Source organism: Aquarana catesbeiana, linkage group LG07, assembly GCF_042186555.1.
Source record: "Aquarana catesbeiana isolate 2022-GZ linkage group LG07, ASM4218655v1, whole genome shotgun sequence".
Classification (NCBI taxonomy): Eukaryota; Metazoa; Chordata; class Amphibia; order Anura; family Ranidae; genus Aquarana; species Aquarana catesbeiana.
The window spans coordinates 7,617,393-7,637,450 of NC_133330.1; the positions used below are offsets into that span (position 1 = coordinate 7,617,393).

The 20,058-nt window shown below is 45.4% G+C and overlaps 1 protein-coding gene across 2 annotated transcripts in view; it reads right to left on the minus strand.

The window, feature by feature from the left end:
• LOC141102647 (uncharacterized) overlaps positions 1-12,038 on the minus strand; it is a 101,424-nt gene extending 89,386 nt beyond the window's left edge. For both annotated transcript variants that reach the window (XM_073591555.1, XM_073591554.1), the window contains exons 1-3: positions 11,910-12,038; positions 11,782-11,800; positions 7,053-7,106 (exon numbers count right to left, since the gene is read on the minus strand). In XM_073591555.1, coding sequence (XP_073447656.1) covers positions 7,053-7,106; positions 11,782-11,800; positions 11,910-11,976 — 140 coding nt within the window. In that variant the 5' untranslated portion in view covers positions 11,977-12,038. The remainder of the gene's footprint in view (positions 1-7,052; positions 7,107-11,781; positions 11,801-11,909) is intronic.
• Between the last annotated feature and the right edge of the window lie 8,020 nt (positions 12,039-20,058).

The window sequence follows — 20,058 nt, forward strand, 5'->3', positions numbered from 1 at the left end:
CCATGTCCGCCTACCACTGGGAACAAACTAGCTACCCAGGGTGGGATAATGTGGAAACAAAAAATAAGGTTAAGTATGGCCTCCGGATAACGAGACAACCGTTTTGCCAAAATGAACAGTTGTCAAAAATGACGGATCTATGCGATAATGAGAAATAAAGGTTTGAATGGATGACCACGTTGCCGCCTTGCATATTGACTTCATTGAGTCTCTCCAGTCGCCTGTAGAGACTCAATGAAGTCAATATGCAAGGCGGCAACGTGGTCATCCATTCAAACCTTTATTTCTCATTATCGCATAGGCGACTGGAGAGACTCAATGAAAGTCAATATGCAAGGTTATATTGACTCTACAGGCAACTGGAGAGACTCAATGAAAATCAATATGCAAGAAGCGTCTCAACCAGGAGGTGGAGCGAGCCGTTATCCCTTCCAAGGGCCAACCCCCTATCCATATATGAGAGGGAGATCACTTTCACAATCCAAGAAGCCATCACTCTGCTCGAAGCTCTGGCCCCCTTGTGTGAACCACAAACAGGCAATCTGATGATTATTAAAATATTATTAAAATATTAAAGGATGATGTTACACTGAGTAAATAGATACCAAACATGTCACGCTTTCAAATCTCACACGTCCATGCAATGCCGTCAAGCGATGTAAATTTTACTATCAATATGCGATGCTTTAAAAGACTTTCCAGGTTAAGAATTTATATCTACAGAGGAGGTCTGGTGCTAGAATTACTGTCCATGATCTGCATGTATGGGGCGATCGCTGTTTGCATGCAAACGGTCCGGCGCGCGCATTTGACTTTGCATGCTAGTGGGGGGGGGGGGGGGGGGTTGGGTGTTATTTAGGGGCACTTTAATTTTTTTTTAATTATTAATTTATTTTACAGATACTCATGAAGGGGATTTTAAACTAGGTGTGGTGGTGGGGGGCGGAGGGTTCTAAGGAAGTGATAGCCAGCAGTGAGCAAAGAACAGAGGGTAATAGTTGGGCCAGTAGTAATGATATAGCCGTGACGTCTAATCCAGGCTGAATAAGTGGTCAAATCAAAAACAAAGCCCGTGAAAACTTAAAGGGGTTGTAAACCCTCATGCATCCTATGCATTAAGGTGAAAAAACACCTGGCAGTCACCGGCCCCTCCAGCCCCCCTGTGTTACTTACCTGAGCCCCTTCATCTCCTCGGCGGGGACGCGCTGTCCCTCTTTCCACGGGGTCCCGGCTCTTGATTGGATAGATTGATAGCAGCGCAGCCATTGGCTCCTGCTGCTGTCAATCAAATCCAATGACGCGGGCACCGGGGGGGCGGAGCCAAGTCCGGCATTCGTGTCTATGGACTCAAATGATGGACTCGGGAGAGAGCCCGCAAGGTGACCCCCCAGGGAGAGCGCTTCTCCTAGGGGGTTATCTGATGTGGGGGAGAAACGAGAGTCACAATCACTTTAAGGAGAAATGAATATGCACTCATACAACACTGAGAGGCGTATGCACAAATGCCAGGAGCCTAGCTAACAAAATGGACTAACTGGAGCCACTATTACACGAGGAGGACGTAGACTTTTTAGGAATAACAGAAACTTGGTTTGACAGCTCACATGACTGGTTGGCAAATATTCAGGGGCGTTGCTAGGTCTGCAAAAGATCTGGGGCTAGAGCCCGTAGCAGTGGTCACCAACCTTTTTGCAGGCGGGGGGGGGGGGGGTTGGTAAGCAATGTTTCATGGGCAATTTATCGGGGAAATGGCTGGTGTTGGTGCTTCAATCATCATGGCACCATGGTTGAAATTGTGTCAGGGTGATTGAAGCGCATTATTTATATTGTTACATTGTAATATATAATGAAGTGCTTCAACAGCGCAGTCCAGTTCTGGGAGGGCGTCTATTGACGTCCTCCCAAAACCGTGCTCACTGTGGTGCACACCCAGCTCACTCTATGACACAGCTGATCACAGATTGGGGTAAAGAGCCAATCACAGCAGCTCTTTACCACGTGACGTGATCAGCTGTGTCCAATCACAACTGATCGTGATGTAAACACACTTGCCTGTTATCGGCATTCCTTTCCTCACACTGTCACAGTGCGAGGAGAGGAGAGAGCTGGGGTCCCCGGCAGATAAGGACCCCCCTGTACTGCGCAGGCGCAGCGCTTGTGCAGTACGAAGGACTAGCAGCCACCAAAAATAGCCGAAGCTGAAAAACTTCAATCAGCTGTACACGGCGCCTGCGCCCTGGGTCCAGGTTGAAGCCCCCACCATTCAAGTGGACCTAGAGGGAGAATAAAAAAGTGCAGAGTGAAGCAAGGCCGTGCCCGAAGCGTGGCGAGCGAAGCAAGCCCGCGAGGGGCCCTCTTACAGGTGCCGTGTACAGCTGATTCAAGGCGCCATGTACAGCTGATACAAGGGTATTCCCTGTATCGAAGGACAAGGAAAGTAGAAGAGGGGGAGGGGTGTGTCTATAAATAAAAAAATGATGTAAGAGTGGTAGAGAGGAGTGATGGAAAGTGGAACGGGGGGGGGGGGTGGAGTCCCTGTGGATAGAACTCCAAAGAGAAGAAGTGGTAAAAGAATAGTGGGGGTATGTTACAGGCTTCCCAACCTGAAGGAGGAGGAGGAGGAGCTGGACCTCCTATCACAGTTATAAATGGCAGTGAGGAAACGAAATGTCATCATAATGGGGGACTTTAATGATCCCGATATCGACTGGGCAGAGGGGAAAGCTCACTCATTAAAGGCCCGTCATTTCATGAATGTCTTGCAGGACAACTTCATGTCTCAATTGGCAAATTCTCCAACTAGAAAGAATCCATTGCTAGATTTATTGATTACAAACGATCAAAGTCTGATCTCAGATGTGGCAGTACAGGACAAATTGGGATCTAGCAATCCCTGGATAATCATATTTAGCGTAAATCATAGGAAAAGGAGGCAAGAGGGTAGCACAAGAACTTTAAAAGAGCCAACTTTTCTGAACTGCACTCAATACTATAAGACATCAATTGGGACCTAATCCTAGAAACATTGAACACCATGGAAAAATGGGAATATTTTTGGAACATGTGAAACAAAGGTATCACACAGTGCATTCCAATGGGAAATAAATATAGAAGAGCGAAGATTAAACCCGGGTGGCTAAACTGTAACGTAAAAAATCTTGTTATAGAGAAAGAAATTGCCTTTAAAAAATATAAATCGGAGCGGGCATTATCAGCATTCCAACACCACAAGGAATGCAATAAGAAGTATAATGCCCTGTACACTTGATAGGATTTTCCGACAACAAATGTTGGATGTGAGCTTGTTGTCAGAAAGTCCGACCATGTGTATGCTCCATAGAACATTTGTTGCTGGAATTTCCGCCAACAAATGTTTGAGAGCAGGTTCTCAAATTTTCCGACAACAAAACTTGTTGTCGGAAATTCCAATCGTGTGTACACAATTCCAACGCACAAAAGTCCACGCATGCTCGGAATCAAGCAGAAGAGCCGCACTGGCTATTGAACTTCATTTTTCTTGGCTCTTTGACCCACATAAAAGACGAGGAAGGGAGGATGGTTACAAATGACACAAAGAAGGCAACTGTACTAAATACCTTCTTCTCCTCAGTTTTTACGCAGGAAAAGGAGGGGTGTATTGACCACGACAGTATTGCTAGTAACTAGGGTTGCACTGATGCCAGCTTCTTAAGACCGAGTACTCGCCGATACAGATTACCGATACCTATTTTTACATTTTTTTAATTTACATTTTTATAACTTAAACTTTTCTTTGGGGGTGGGGTGGGGAGGGGTTATTGTTTAGGGCGGAGAGGTGGGGAGGGGGTTATTGTTTAGGGTGGAGTGGTGGGGAGGGGGGTTATTCTTTAGGGTGGAGAGGTGAGTAGTGGGGTTATTGTTTAGGGTGGAGAGGAGGGGAGGGGGTTATTGTTTAGGGTGGAGAGGTGAGGAGGGGGGTTATTGTTATTGTTTAGGGTGGAGAGGAGGGGAGGGGTTATTGTTTAGGGTGGGGAGGGAGGTTATTATTTAGGGTGGAGAGGGGCATTATTGTTTTGGGTGGAGAGGGGATTATTGTTTAGGGTAGAGAGGTGGGGAGGGGCGTTATTGTTTAGGGTGGAGAGGTAGGGTTATTGTTTAGGGCAGAGAGGGGGAGGTGGTTATTGTTTAGGGTGGAGAGGTGGGGAGGGGGTTATTGTTTAGGGGGGAGAGGTGGGTTATTGTTTAGGGTGGGGAGGGGCATTATTGTTTTGGGTGGAGGGGGGTATTGTTTAGGGTGGAGGGGCAAGGAGGGGGGCTATTGTTTTGGGCGGAGGGGGGTATTTGGGAACCCACATACTGCCAATCACTACACTACAACACCCAGCAGACCTGCCCTCCCCCTCAAAGAAGTCCTGCAGCAGTAAAGCCTGGCTCAGTGCAAGACACACTACTCACCAGGCAGGGAGATCTGTCACCCCACAGCCGTCTGCAGAGGAGCCCCAGGAGGAGAAGCACATCGCTGGAGGACACAAAAAACTGAGCTAAGGGGGAGGGGTGGAGCCGGGGCGGGAGGGGGCAGGTCCACTGCGGGGAAGGGAAATCCCCACTGATAGCTGAAACATCATTGGTTGTTGAGGACACAGCGGCCCCGCTCCTTAACAACTAATGACTGCCTGCATTCTTTTGTATACATTTCATCTGTCAGCGGGGGAGTTGCGCTGACAGATGAAAGAGCCAAACCTGAAGGTATCGGTTTCAGGTATCGGCGCATTTGCACGAGTACCGACACTAGTGCAAATGCTTAGTACTGGCACCAATACCGATACCAGTATCGGTATTGGTGCAACCCTACTAGTAATACATCACATGATATACCCTCGTGGCTAACAGAGGCCAGAGTGAAGGAAAGACTAGATAACCTTAACACAAATAACTCACCAGGACCAGATGGCTTACACCCGAGAGTCTTCAAAGAACTCAGTCGAGTTATAGCTAGACCATAGCTAGACCATTGTTCATAATCTTTGCGGACAGCATACTGAGAGGAATTGTACCAGCTGATTGGAGGAAAGCCCATGTGATACCAATATTCAAAAAAGGGCAGAGACAAATCCCTGGAAACTACAGGTCAGTCAGCCTAACATCAATAGTAGGTAAATTACTGGAGGGGATGATAAGGGACTATGGGTGGTACAGTGGTGTAGTGGATAGCACTCTCGCCTAGCAGTAAGAAGGGTCACTGGTTCAAATCCCCACCACGACACTACCTGCCTGGAGTTTGCATGTTCTCCCTGTGCCTGCGTGGGTTTCCTCCCACACTCCAAAGACATGCTGGTAGGTTAATTTGATCCTGTCTAAATTGTCCCTAGTATGTATGAATGTGAGTTAGGGACCTTAGAGTGTAAGCTCCTTGAGGGTAGGGACTGATGTGAATGTACAATGTATATGTAAAGCGCTGCGTAAATTGACGGCGCTATATAAGTACTTGAAATAAATAAAATAAAATATCCAAGAATTTGCTATAAATGGTAATGGTGTTTGCGCTGTGAGGGGAAGGGAGAAAAAGAGAGAGGGGTGTAGATCAAAATACTAGTGAAATATTAAAATATTAGTAGAAAATAACACATGGAATAAATGTGCATCCAATAGGAAATGGTGACTAGTGCAGTAAAAATATGTAAACCAGACAAAAGTGAATAAATATAAACAAATATATATTGTTCGCTCTGGACTATATTTTATTTAGATTTATATATTATATATTCTTTCACCAGCCCTTGGACTTTCACCATTTTTATGTTTATATTTATTCACTTTTGTCTGGTTTACATATTTTTACTGCACTAGTCACCATTTCCTATTGGATGCACATTTATTCCATGTGTTATTTACTACTAATATTTTAATATTTCACTAGTATTTTGATCTACACCCCTCTCTCTTTTTCTCCCTTCCCCTCACAGTGCAAACACCACTACCATTTACATATCTTCTTGTTTCTGTTAGGATCAGAGTCACAGGTGTTTGCAGCAGTGCCCCCTTAGTTTTAAAGGGGTTGTAAAGGTAAATTAAAAAAAAAAAAAAAATAACAAACATGTCATACTTACCTTCACTGTGCAGCTCGTTCTGCACAGAGTGGCCCCGAACCTGGTCTTCTGGGGTCCCTCGGCGGCTTTTTCAGCTCCTCCCGGCAAGAACTAACCACCTTAATGCGAGCTCCCTCGCATGGTGATTAGTTATTGCGGGCGCGCTCCCGTGATACAGCTGCTCACTGTATCACTCGGCCCCGCCCCCCGGCGCGCCGCGTCATTGGATGTGATTGACAGCAGCGCGAGCTAATGGCTGCGCTGCTTTCAATCCATCCACTGTAGCCAATCAGCGACCAGGCTGAGCTGCAATAGAGATGACGGGAGCGAGCGGCTGAGTTTCGAGGTGTCAGGTAAGTAAAACGGGGGGGCTGGGGGCGGCGGTATTGTCAAAAGTTTTTTCACCTTAATGCATATAATGCATTAAGGTGAAAAAATTTTTACCTTTACAACCCCTTTAATTTGTGTAGACAGCACGGGAGTTTTTTCTATATACAAGAATTTGCTGATGAAAACAGTATCATCATTAGTAGTAATCAGCATGGTTTTCGAAGAGTGGTTCTTGCCAGACCAATCTGTTAACATTCTACGAGGAAGTGAGCTGCCATCTAGATAGAGGGAGGCCTGTGGATGTGGTGTGTCTGGATTTTGCAAAAGCATTCGATACAGTTCCCTATAAAAGCTTAATCTACAAGCTGAGGTCTGCAGGCGTGGACCATAAGGTTTGTTCTTTGATAGAAAACTGGTTACTGGGGCACGTCCAAAGGGTGGCGATACATGTAATCTGACTGGTCTGGAGTGGTAAGTGGGTTATCACAAGGTTCTGTCTTGGGACCAATTACGTTTAATTTATTCATAAATGACACAGAGGAAGGGACACATAGCTCAATCTCAGTGTTTGCGGACAATACAAAAATAAGCAGGGCAATAACTTGTTCAGTTCATCATAATCATAACTCTATGGACAACAATGGCTGCATATTAGACCTGTGGATCTGCTTTCTTGATGGAAGCCGAACCCGAGTCTGGAATCTGTGTTCCCTACATAACAGAAATATCAGAAAGGAATGATAATGATTTAAACTTCTTCTCAACTTTGCTTTGCTATGTAGCAAATGATTAGCAAAAAAGATTTGTAATCTGCTACTGTATGTAAAACATGGCAGGCTGGAATAGGTTATCCCGAATCCTCGTGTGTACTCTGTATCCTGTATCCCCCCCCCAAAGCTACGCATCATAAAAAAAATATATGATGAGGACATCCAATGTAAAGGAGGACTCTGTTGGGGACATTTCACCTGACACCTCCCATACCTCTGTACTCACCTGACACCTCCCATATCTCTGTACTCACCTGACAGCTCCCATACCTCTGTACTCACCTGACACCCCCCATACCTCTGTACTCACCTGACACCCCCCATACCTCTGTACTCACCTGACACCTCCCATATCTCTGTACTCACCTGACAGCTCCCATACCTCTGTACTCACCTGACACCCCCCATACCTCTGTACTCACCTGACACCTCCCATATCTCTGTACTCACCTGACAGCTCCCATACCTCTGTACTCACTTGACACCTCCCATATCTCTGTACTCACCTGACAGCTCCCATACCTCTGTACTCACCTGACACCTCCCATATCTCTGTACTCACCTGACAGCTCCCATACCTCTGTACTCACCTGACACCCCCCATATCTCTGTACTCACCTGACACCTCCCATATCTCTGTACTCACCTGACAGCTCCCATACCTCTGTACTCACTTGACACCTCCCATATCTCTGTACTCACCTAATACCTCCCTTACCTCTGTATTCACCTGACACCCCCCATACCTCTGTATTCACCTGACACCCCCCATACCTCTGTACTCACCTAATACCTCCCTTACCTCTGTATTCACCTGACACCCCCCATACCTCTGTATTCACCTGACACCCCCCATACCTCTGTACTCACCTAATACCTCCCTTACCTCTGTATTCACCTGACACCCCCCATACCTCTGTATTCACCTGACACCCCCCATACCTCTGTACTCACCTAATACCTCCCTTACCTCTGTATTCACCTGACACCCCCCATACCTCTGTACTCACCTGACACATCCCATACCTCTGTACTCACCTGACACCTCCCATACCTCTGTACTCACCTGACACCTCCCATACCTCTGTACTCACCTGACACCTACCATACCTCTGTACTCACCTGACACCTCCCATACCTCTGTACTCACCTGACACCTCCCATACCTCTGTACTCACCTGACACCTCCCATACCTCTGTACTCACCTGACACCTCCCATACCTCTGTACTCACCTGACACCTCCCATATCTCTGTACTCACCTGACACCTCCCATACCTCTGTACTCACCTGACACCTCCCATACCTCTGTACTCACCTAATACCTCCCATACCTCTGTACTCACCTAATACCTCCCATACCTCTGTACTCACCTGACACCTCCCATACCTCTGTATTCACCTGACACCTCCCATACCTCTGTACTCACCTGACACCTCCCATACCTCTGTACTCACCTGACACCTCCCATACCCCTGTACTCACCTGACACCTCTCATACCTCTGTACTCACCTGACACCTCCCATATCTCTGTACTCACCTGACACCTCCCATAACCCTGTACTAACCTGACACCTCCCATACCTCTGTACTCACCTGACACCCCCCATACCTCTGTACTCACCTGACACCTCCCATACCTCTGTACTCACCTGACACCTCCCATACCTCTGTACTCACCTGACACCTCCCATACCTCTGTACTCACCTGACACCTCCCATATCTCTGTACTCACCTGACACCTCCCATACCTCTGTACTCACCTGACACCTCCCATACCTCTGTACTCACCTAATACCTCCCATACCTCTGTATTAACCTGACACCTTCCATACCTCTGTACTCACCTGACACCCCCAATACCTTTGTACTCATCTGACACCCCCAATACCTTTGTACTCATCTGACACCTCTCATACCTCTGTACTCACCTGACACCTCCCATACCTCTGTACTCACCTGACACCTCCTATACCTCTGTACTCACTTGACATCTCCCATATCTCTGTACTCACCTGACACCTCCCATACCTCTGTACTCACCTGACACCTCCCATCCAATTGTACTCACCGGAAACACCCCCCATACCTCTGTACTCACCTGAAACCCCCCATACCTTTGTACTCATCTGACACCTCCCATACCTTTGTACTCACCTGACACCTTCCATACCTCTGTACTCACCTGACACCTCCCATACCTCTGTACTCACCTGACACCCCCCATACCTCTGTACTCACCTGACACCCCCCATACCTCTGTACTCACCTGACACCCCCCATACCTCAGTACTCACCTGACACCTCCCATACCTTTGTACTCACCGGAAACACCCCCCATACCTCTGTACTCACCTGACACCCCCCATACCTCTGTACTCACCTGACACCTCCCATACCTCTGTACTCACCTGACACCTCCTATACCTCTGTACTCACTTGACATCTCCCATATCTCTGTACTCACCTGACACCTCCCATACCTCTGTACTCACCTGACACCTCCCATCCAATTGTACTCACCGGAAACACCCCCCATACCTCTGTACTCACCTGAAACCCCCCATACCTTTGTACTCATCTGACACCTCCCATACCTTTGTACTCACCTGACACCTTCCATACCTCTGTACTCACCTGACACCTCCCATACCTCTGTACTCACCTGACACCCCCCATACCTCTGTACTCACCTGACACCCCCCATACCTCTGTACTCACCTGACACCCCCCATACCTCAGTACTCACCTGACACCTCCCATACCTTTGTACTCACCGGAAACACCCCCCATACCTCTGTACTCACCTGACACCCCCCATACCTCTGTACTCACCTGACACCTCCCATACCTCTGTACTCACCTGACACCTCCCATACCTCTGTACTCACCTGACACCCCCAATACCTCTGTACTCACCTGACACCTCCCATACCTCTGTACTCACCTGAGACCTCTCATATCTCTGTACTCACCTGACACCTCCCATACCTCTGTACTCACCTGACACCCCCAATACCTCTGTACTCACCTGACACCTCCCATACCTCTGTACTCACCTGAGACCTCTCATATCTCTGTACTCACCTGACACCTCTCTTACCTCTGTACTCACCTGATACCTCCCATACCTCTGTACTCACCTGACACCTACCATATCTCTGTACTCACCTGACACCTCCCATACCTCTGTACTCACCTGACACCTCCCATACCTCTGTACTCACCTGATACCTCCCATACCTCTTATCAATGCAATGGTATGTGCAGTCTACCCATTGTTTTAAGTGCGCCCCCATGGAATCCTATTAGACCATTTAGGTTTGCTCCCATTGATTTCTATAAGTTCATACATTATCTGAAAGCTCACCAAAGATGCATCATGCAAAACTTTAGTGTGCTTTAACCACTTTAGGACCAAGCCTCTTTTTGAGATGTGTTGTTTACAAGTTAAAACAGGTTTTTTTTGCTAAAAAATTACTTAGAACCCCCAAACATTATACATTTTTTTTCTAACACCCTAGAGAATAAAATGGCAGTCGTTGCAATACTTTCCATCACACCGTATTTGCGCAGCGGTCTTACAAGCGCACTTTTTTTGGAAAGAATACACTTTTTTCAATTAAAAAATAAGACAATGGTAATGTTAGCCCAATTTTTTTGTATTGTTTAAGATAATGTTACGCCGAGGAAATTGATAACCAACATGTCATGCTTCAAAATTGCGCCCGCTCGTGGAATGGCGACAAACATTTACCCTTAAAAATCTCCATAGGCGACATTTAAAAAATTCTACAGGTTGCCTTTTATTTTTTATATTTACACTGTTCTTTAAAATAAAAAATTCTGTAACTTTTATTCCTATTACAAGGAATGTAATAGAAAAAAAACATGACAGGACCTCTTAAATATGAGATCCGGGGTCAGAAAGAGCTCAGATCTCATATTTACACTAAAATGCAATAAAAAAAAGAGAATTTTTATTTGTCATTTAAAATTTTTTTTCTTTTAAAAATGTCCCTTTAAGAGCTATGGGTGGTATGGAGATGGATGGGTGCCATCTTCCCCTCACTCGTCTCCATACCAAGGAAGGAGCAACATCTGATCGCCTCCGCCGCTGCGGACGGCTCCAGTAAGCGGCGGGGGGGCAACAGGAGGGGGGCACTGGAGCGTGGCGGGAGGGGGGAGGCCCCTCTCCCCCGCCACCAATAAAAGTGATCTCAGGGCAAATCCGCCGCAGAGACCACTCTTACCGGAAAGCGGACCACCGGCCGAAGAAGGGGATACCGGGGTTATGGCAGCTAGCTGCTGCCATAACAACGATATTCCTCTTCAAAGTTGGGACGTATATCGGCGTGCGGCGGTCCGGAAGTGGTTAATGAAATACACTGTCTGAAGAATTCAATGGAAGAGAACCTAAAACTGAGGCTACACGGCACATATAATGGTGCTGCAGCCAAACCACAGCGCACCTATGTGAAGCCGCTCATACAATTGCTGTGGGTCAGAAAGACTTTCAAACATAGCTTCTATGTGTGCAGATATTATTCACTATATACAATGTACACAACTAAATGTAAATGTTCTAGATAAATATACAGAGCTTCCATTACCAGTCCATAGGCCATGGACCTGAAAATAAGAAAACACATTTTAGGTTTTACTGTGATAGACTTTCAATCTATCTATCTTCTAGTATTTATCTACCTCTATAAGAATGTAATAAGTAAAGTGTACTCACTGCCTTCAGCACATAGTAGTAAGGAGTTTGCTGCGGCAAGAAGTGCCGGAATCCAGAGGAGCCCCATAGCGAGGGATCTGGGTGATATCCCGGGATTTGTGATCCTGATAGATGCTGCAGCTTCCTCTTATAACCTCAATAGATTGCAACATATTATGTGTGGGAGATTTTCCCGTATGAAGCCTGATAAGTGTGCCAAAAAAGTCAAGTTATATGTAAATGTTTTACAAATTCAATTTCCAGAGAAACGCTGTTTAAAGTTCAATCCACCCCAAAACAGGTTTTGGACTTTCTTTTTTTTTTTTTTGTACAGCAAATACACAATAAATTGGAACAAATAAAGAGCAGTTCGAAATTGAGCATAAATAATTATCAGGGAGAAGCTCATAGGTGTGTGCAGCCTATTGCATTAAGGTGTGCACCTCAAAGCTCCAACACACATGCGTGTGACATATTTGCCGGCCTCTTCCCAGCTCTCCTTCCTGAAGCAATGGGGGGAGGGGCGAGCAAGGGAGCTCACAGGGGGGTCCAGGCAGCAGAAAGAACAGGGACGGGGGGGGGGGCATATATTGGTATGGTATTGGTATTTTCCTCCTGTGGCAGCTGAATGTTGGTGAGAGGGAGAGGAGGAGAAGCCTACTTTCAGCTGCTGCAGGAGGAAAATATAGATTGATTCCACTAAATTGCACCTCCTCTGCAGGTTCTTGGGGTCAGCAAGGAAGGATTGCAGTTTACCTGTCACCTGCTCATGATCACTGGAGAGATCGCCATTGATGGGTTGCCAACCCCAGGATTAGGGAGTCCCAGGCACACCTGGCACACCCCTTGCGCACACCTATGGAGAAGCTATTAAAAAGTGAAACTATATATGTATATATGTATATAGCCCTGATACTGTATATAGCACGGCATATAGTACTGTATATAGCCCTGATGCTGTATATAGCATGGCATATAGTACTGTTAATAGCACTAATACTGTATATAGTACAGGATATAGTATTGTATATAGTCCTGATACTGTATATAGCATGGGATATAGTACTGTATATAGCCCTGACACTGTATATAGTCCTGATACTGTATATAGCATGGGATATAGTACTGTATATAGCCCTGACACTGTCTATAGTCCTGATACTGTATATAGCACAGGATATAGTACTGTATATAGCACTGATACTGTATATAGTCCTGATACTGTATATAGCTCAGGATATAGTACTGTATATAGCACTGATACTGTATATAGTCCTGATACTGTATATAGCACAGGATAAAGTACTATATATAGCCCTAATACTGTATATAGCACAGGATATAGTACTGTATATAGCCCTGATACTGTATATAGCACAGGATATAGTACTGTATATAGCCCTAATACTGTATATAGCACAGGATATAGTACTGTATATAGCCCTGAGACTGTATATAGCACAGCAGGGTATAGTACTGTATATAGCACTGATACTGTATATAGCAGAGACGTGCGGTGAGGTGAGTGGCTAGTATCAGAGCCAGATACACACAGATTACATGCGCTGAGTTAGAGTGAGAGCAATAATTCTAGCACTAGACCTCTTCTGTAACTCTAAACATGTAACCTGTAAAAAAAAAAAAAAAAATTAAGCGCCACCTATGGAGATTTTTAAGTACTGAATTTTGGTGCCATTCCACGAGTGTGCGCAGTTTTAAAGCGTGACATGTTAGGTATCTATTTACTCAGCGTAACATCATCTTTCACATTATACAAAATAATCGGGCTAACTTTAGTGTTTTAAAAAAAAAAGAGCGTTTGAAAAATTGCTGCGCAAATACTGTGTAACATTAAAAACTGCAACAACCACCATTTTATTTCCTAGGGTGTCTGCTAAAACAGATGATGATTTTTACATGTAGGAGAAAAGTGTCAGAATTGGTCAGGGTGGCAAGGGGTTAATTACCATAAGTAATATACAAATAATTATTATATAATGTTTGTAAGGCCATTTACTATATTTTCAAAAACTGTGCTCAAGCGGGTGGCTTAACGAACAAATTACTGATGTTTTAAGTTATAACTTCCAACCAGTAATTTCACAGTAAATAGATAAATAATAAATTATTATCTTGGGGGCGTGGCCTGACCTAGCAGGAAGATGGAAGCCTAATCCCTGAGCTCCTGCCACCACAGGTAAAAGCTGACTGGAATCTGAGGTAAAATTGCCCCTAAATCCCTCCAAATCATGGGGACTGCATCGCGGAACTCTTCTGCCTCCCGCTCCCGCTCCCCCCGCGAACAATTAGGGGACGAGGGTTATAATATTCCTGAAATGCTTCATACCAGCAGAGGGAACACGGGGCCTTCCCGCCACAGACACTCACACTCTCAGGCTTCTGAGGCAGCCCTGACAGAACCACCACACACAGGATCTCCAAACCCTCACAGGGATAGAAATGTCATTGAACTCTCACCACAGCCGCACTTAAACATGCAGGACCTGCGCACCATCGCAGAGGATATCAAAGACACCTTATCTGCCGCCATTTCAGAGCTCAGGCTTGATATCCGTGCGCTCAGTGACAGAGTTCTCACAGTTGAAAGAGTGACTGAACGCCATGATGTGACTATCCGCAAAGCTGCGAATCGCATTGACTCCCACACATTACAAATGAGAGATATGCAACGCCATCTGGAAAACCTCGACAACAGAGGTCGGCGCCATAATCTCAGAGTCAGAGGACTACCAGAGGCCATCGAGGGAGAACAAATAGCCCCCACTGTGACTGGAATCTTCAATGGTCTGCTTAATAGACCACCTCATACACCCATTGATATGGAAAGGATCCACCGGGCCTTACGTCCCAAGGGAAGGGAGACGGATCCCCCGAGGGACATCATTTGCTGTATAATAGATTTCAAACTGAAGGAAGAAATTATCAGACAAGCAAGAAGCAGACCTCAAATTCTCCATGATGGGAGAGCAATCCAAATCTATCAGGACCTCTCAGGAATCACCTTACAGCACCGCCGTGATCTGAGGCCTCTGCTGGACGCCCTTCGCACGAAAGGTATTCAATATAAATGGAAATTCCCGTTTTGCCTTTCTGCCTCCACCCAGGGCCGCACGGCTCTCCTGAGAGTACCAGAGGATCTGCCACACTTCTGTGGAACCCTGGGCATACCCCTGGTAGATGTCCCTAACTGGTATGCAGAGTTTCGTCACTCAGTGACAAGCAAAGAATCACCTCAGGAAGAACCCATGGAGGCGCAGGATACCAGGTACCGTAGGAGAAGGTCCCCATCCGCCCCCAGGCACCTTACCAGTACCCACATTCACTACCAGGAGGGCAGCCCCACAAACTCACCGAGGCTCAGAAGAGCTCGCCGAAACCGCTAGCCGGCCTCAGATACACGCTACCATGCAATCTCAGTTTGCCCTGTTCGGCTTCTAATCAGTTCTCTCACACTGTTAACCTTTAATTCAATGTTTATGTGACTGACTTTCTTCAAGAGATATTCAGCACAATAGATGTTTTGCATCTTTACTGGGTTCAGATTGTGTCCCTGTCATGGACATTGCAAGTTTAGCTAGAAAGCAGCAGCACTTGCCTATGGAATGAACACCGCCCATATGTCTAGTGGAGTGTTCTAAAACTACATGACCCACAACACCCTGCAGTTTGTACCCGCCCCTGACCTGGCAGCAGTCCTGTACAGTGTCACTTCAGCCCACAATCTCCCTGACACCAAGGAAAAGCCTCAAGAATATCCGACGTACATGGCGACTGTTACCTGGACAACGCCTCAGATCATCACACTCAATGCTGACTTCCAAAGCTGTGTCTCACATGGACTCCTCTTCTACTCCATCGCTGGCGGCAACCACTCGTGTACTGACTGAGGAGCCTACAGGGGCTTCCCCCTCCATCTTCATGTCCTGTACAGACACTCAACTGATGTGACACCTACCTGAAAACTTATATACAGTAAACTACATCCATCTACATGTCCTGTACAGACACTCAACTGATGTGACACCTACCTGCAGACTTATGCAGAGTGCACTACATCCATCTACATGTCCTGTACAGACACCCACTGCTGGGAACTGATGTGATACCTACCTGAAGACTTATATACAGTACACTACATCCATCTACATGTCTTGTACAGACACTCAACTGATGTGACACCTACCTGCAGACTTACGCAGAGTGCACTACCGCCATCTACTGGCCTGTAACTGTAACTTTACCCAATCACACTTGCTGGCATGTTAGGTTGCACGGCGAGGTATGAGGTATATTCCACACTCTCTCTATGGGAAATCTTCTAGTCTATAAGTTTAGTATTCCTCAGACTTTCTAGTTGGAGATCTGTCACTGATTGCATGGTCAGCTTGCTGACTGATTTACTTGTTTATTTACATGTTACTCCGGTTACAGTGTTCTATCCCTCTTTTGAGATTTTTGTGCTGTTTTTAGGCCCTATAAATGTCCTCTGTTTAATTACCTCACACGTTCTGAGGCCGACACTTGACCCATAAGAGGGCACCCACCTTTACAAATCCCACATTTAGCCGTGATAATATTTAATGGCGTTTTGGGTGCCTTCTGGTATGGGGGCTGGGTGGTGGTATCATAACTTCCAATATTTCTATATGATGGTTCTTGTATGCTGTTTGTGTAATGATGCATTTACTCACCCAAATCCCACCACTCAGCACTCACGTTTCTTTGAGAGTATCCCCTCGCCCTATTATTATATATCCCCCAGAAAATACGTTCTCCAAAACCTCCTCCTTTTATCACCTGAAGACCCTGTGGTGGCGGACTATACCGTTCTTTCCTTTACCTATAGTCCTCCTTCACTGCTTAGTGATTGCCAACCCCCACACAGTTGTGAGTCACGGTGCTGTTACACCCCTCGGGGTACACACATCGTACCCGCACTGTACCTTACCGATACTGTACAGTTTAGAGGTACGGGAGCAAGTCACCCCCAAACCTCATCGGTTTCACCCCAGTTACCCCAACATTACATTTAAGCCTATCAAAAATTAAAGGCTGCGCTGCAATAAATAACATAAAACAAATAAAATAGTAAATGCATATTGACAAATATCTATTTCTGTGCGTGAGTTATAGCAGTGATGACATGACCCACGTAATAATAACCAAAAATTTAATAAACAACATAAAGTCCAATCTGCAAAGTGCACAAAAGTGTATAGTTCATATAGAGGCAGGATTAGTGCCAGGAAGAGAGTGGTGAGCTTCCGAATGGTGTATAGCATATGATTAAAACACCCAGGGTTCAGTGATGATAGAAAAAAACTCCTCCACCTATGTAGAAAGATGTCCCCTTACCGACTCCAAAGATCTCTTTTCGGAGATCAAGCAGGCATATGGCTGTATAACCCCAGCCTCGGGTATGGACCCGGAAGGTGACACTCATAAACCTCTAGGATGGGAGTCCTCTGTGTGGCGAATGGTCACTTGATTGTCATGAAAAATAAGTGACAAAGGCTCCCATAGCGTAACAAGTTTAAACACTTTATTTTAAAATTAAATAAAAGAATCACACTCACATGATAGTAGAAATAATAATCGCATATACAATTGCCGGCCGGCTGCACACTGCTGCCCGTGACTTCCGGGATCAGCGAGGATCGTGGTGACGTCAGCACGTCGCTCCTCCCTACGCCGTTTCGTCAGAGGTGACGTCTTCCAGGGGCACGGGCGGCGTGCTGACTCACCACCTATAAGTATCCTAACAGATAGATAGAAACGCCCCCATCCGAGCTCAAGGTGTCCCGCGATCGTGATCGCCATTTTGAAAGAGGGCAAAGATGCCCTTCTCTCGCACGGATGGATCTGTGGCTTGGTTATATGTATAAAAAGGACTCCATTTGCTTGGCACTAATCCTCTCCATCCCATCTCGACCCGTATGATAGAGTTCATAATAAAAAACCTTCTATCTAGAGTGGCATTGACAACTGAAAACATGCTGTCATTATCGCCATTTTTAAAGAGGGCATATGCCCTTTCCGGGATGGACAAATGCATGGCCATATACAGTGTTTAGAAGAAATTTCACCTAGTCCCCACTCCTTCTGAAGTTGTCGCCACAAGGATAATTATGATAATTACAGGTGCCACAACAAACATTTATCAACTCCTCGAGATGTGGGCAGAAACAACAAAATATAAAAAATATAAAAAATAAAATATACAAAAAAAAATATGAACAATTAAAATAGTGCAAGTCTGGGTGTTCCTCACAATCCCAGAATTTGGCACATTATTTGAATAAAAATATCAAATGGTACTATCTCCCCTATGTTAAAAATTCCTTATCAGAAAAAAGTTTCCTCTCTCCCAAAAAAAAAAAAAAAAAAAAAAAAAAACTTCCTTCCAAAACATGTGAACCCAACTTGAATGTTTAAACTAATTCGCCAGTTCGTATCTATGCCACAAAAAATGAGACCTAAAGCCTGTCTCTATAGCAAATGTAAAGTATTTTCTTTGTTTCAGTAAAGACAAAAAAATGGGAATAGGGATTTCCAGGTTCCATTATCCCAAGAAAAAACCAAACAGGGATTATGGATAAGTGGAGAACATAAAGAAAATATCAAATTGGCCACATGACATCCTCTATGTCCCCTTATACCTATCTGGGTGAACTTAATTAGTCGCTTCCCCTCATCTCTTATATGCAGAAAATCGCATATCACTATGTGTTCCTTATGTAAAAATGTGGGGTCCTACATCAGTTTATGTTCCCCCCATAAAAAAGGTGGCATTTAAGCCTGCCATACACTGAACAGACCCACACCCTGATCGCCTAGGTCATCCCTCTCCCTTCACTCAAACTTATGGCGGATGACACAGACCCCCAGGCCTCACCGCCTGACCTACATAAGTACCTACAGACACTCAAACTCTGCTCAATCAATATACAAGGCCTTAACATCCCAGAGAAAAGGTCTAAACTGTTCTATTTCCTACAACGATCGAAAATACATGTAGCACTTATACAGGAAACGCACTTCAGGACGGATAGCATCCCTAAACTGTATAATCACCAATTCCCACTGGTGTACCACGCTTCCAACACCGAGGCTAAATCCAAAGGAGTCTCAATCTTAATTTCTAAACAATGCCCCCTGCAGGTGACAGAAGTCCAAAGAGACTCCCAAGGGAGATTCCTATTCATTAAAGGCACTCTGCACCACAGGCCTGTCACAATAGCTAACATTTACGCCCCTAACTCGCAACAAGTGGCCTTTTTTAGAGACACCTTCCAACAACTTCTCAGCTTCCAATCAGGTACTCTTATAGTAGGAGGTGACTTCAATGTTGCTCTGAATCCCTCCCTTGACACATCCAACGGTTCTTCTTCCCTAACCTACAGAGCCTTACGAGCTATTAAATTGCAGCTCAGCAACCTGTTACTTCACGATGCCTGGCGCACATTGCACCCCAACACTAAGGACTTCACCTTCTTTTCTGCACCTCATAACAAATACTCCAGAATAGACCACTTTTTCTTATCCCAAAATGATCTCACACACCTCTCAAAAGCCACGATTGAACCCATGGTTCTTTCTGATCACAACCCCATATTTATAACTCTAACCCTCCCGACGACCCATGGTAGGTCCAACATATGGCGACTTGATAATTCTCTACTGACCGACCTGGACCATATTCAACAAATTACCACGAGCCTCACCCAATACTTTGCAGAAAATACAACAGAAGACACCTCTCCTATCTCCGTTTGGGCAGCACACAAATGCGTCATAAGGGGGAAATTTATCTCCCTTGTGGCCCAATGAAACAAAATCAGAAAAGCACGAATTAATGAGCTGACCGACCGCATACTAACACTTGAACAAGCACACAAAGCGTCGCTAGCAGCTTCCACATTAACAGAACTAACTCAGACCAGAGAAGAACTTCTAGAGGAACTTAACCATACACTAAAACGTAACTACGCCATGACCCAAAAATTATTCTATGAATTCGGCAACAAGTCGGGTAAACTTTTAGCCAGAGCGCTTCAAGTTAAGAAAGCGGCCCATACCATTCACAAAATTACAACACCGACTGGCGAAGCCCTTGTTACTACAGATGATATCTCTGACCATTTTGTTC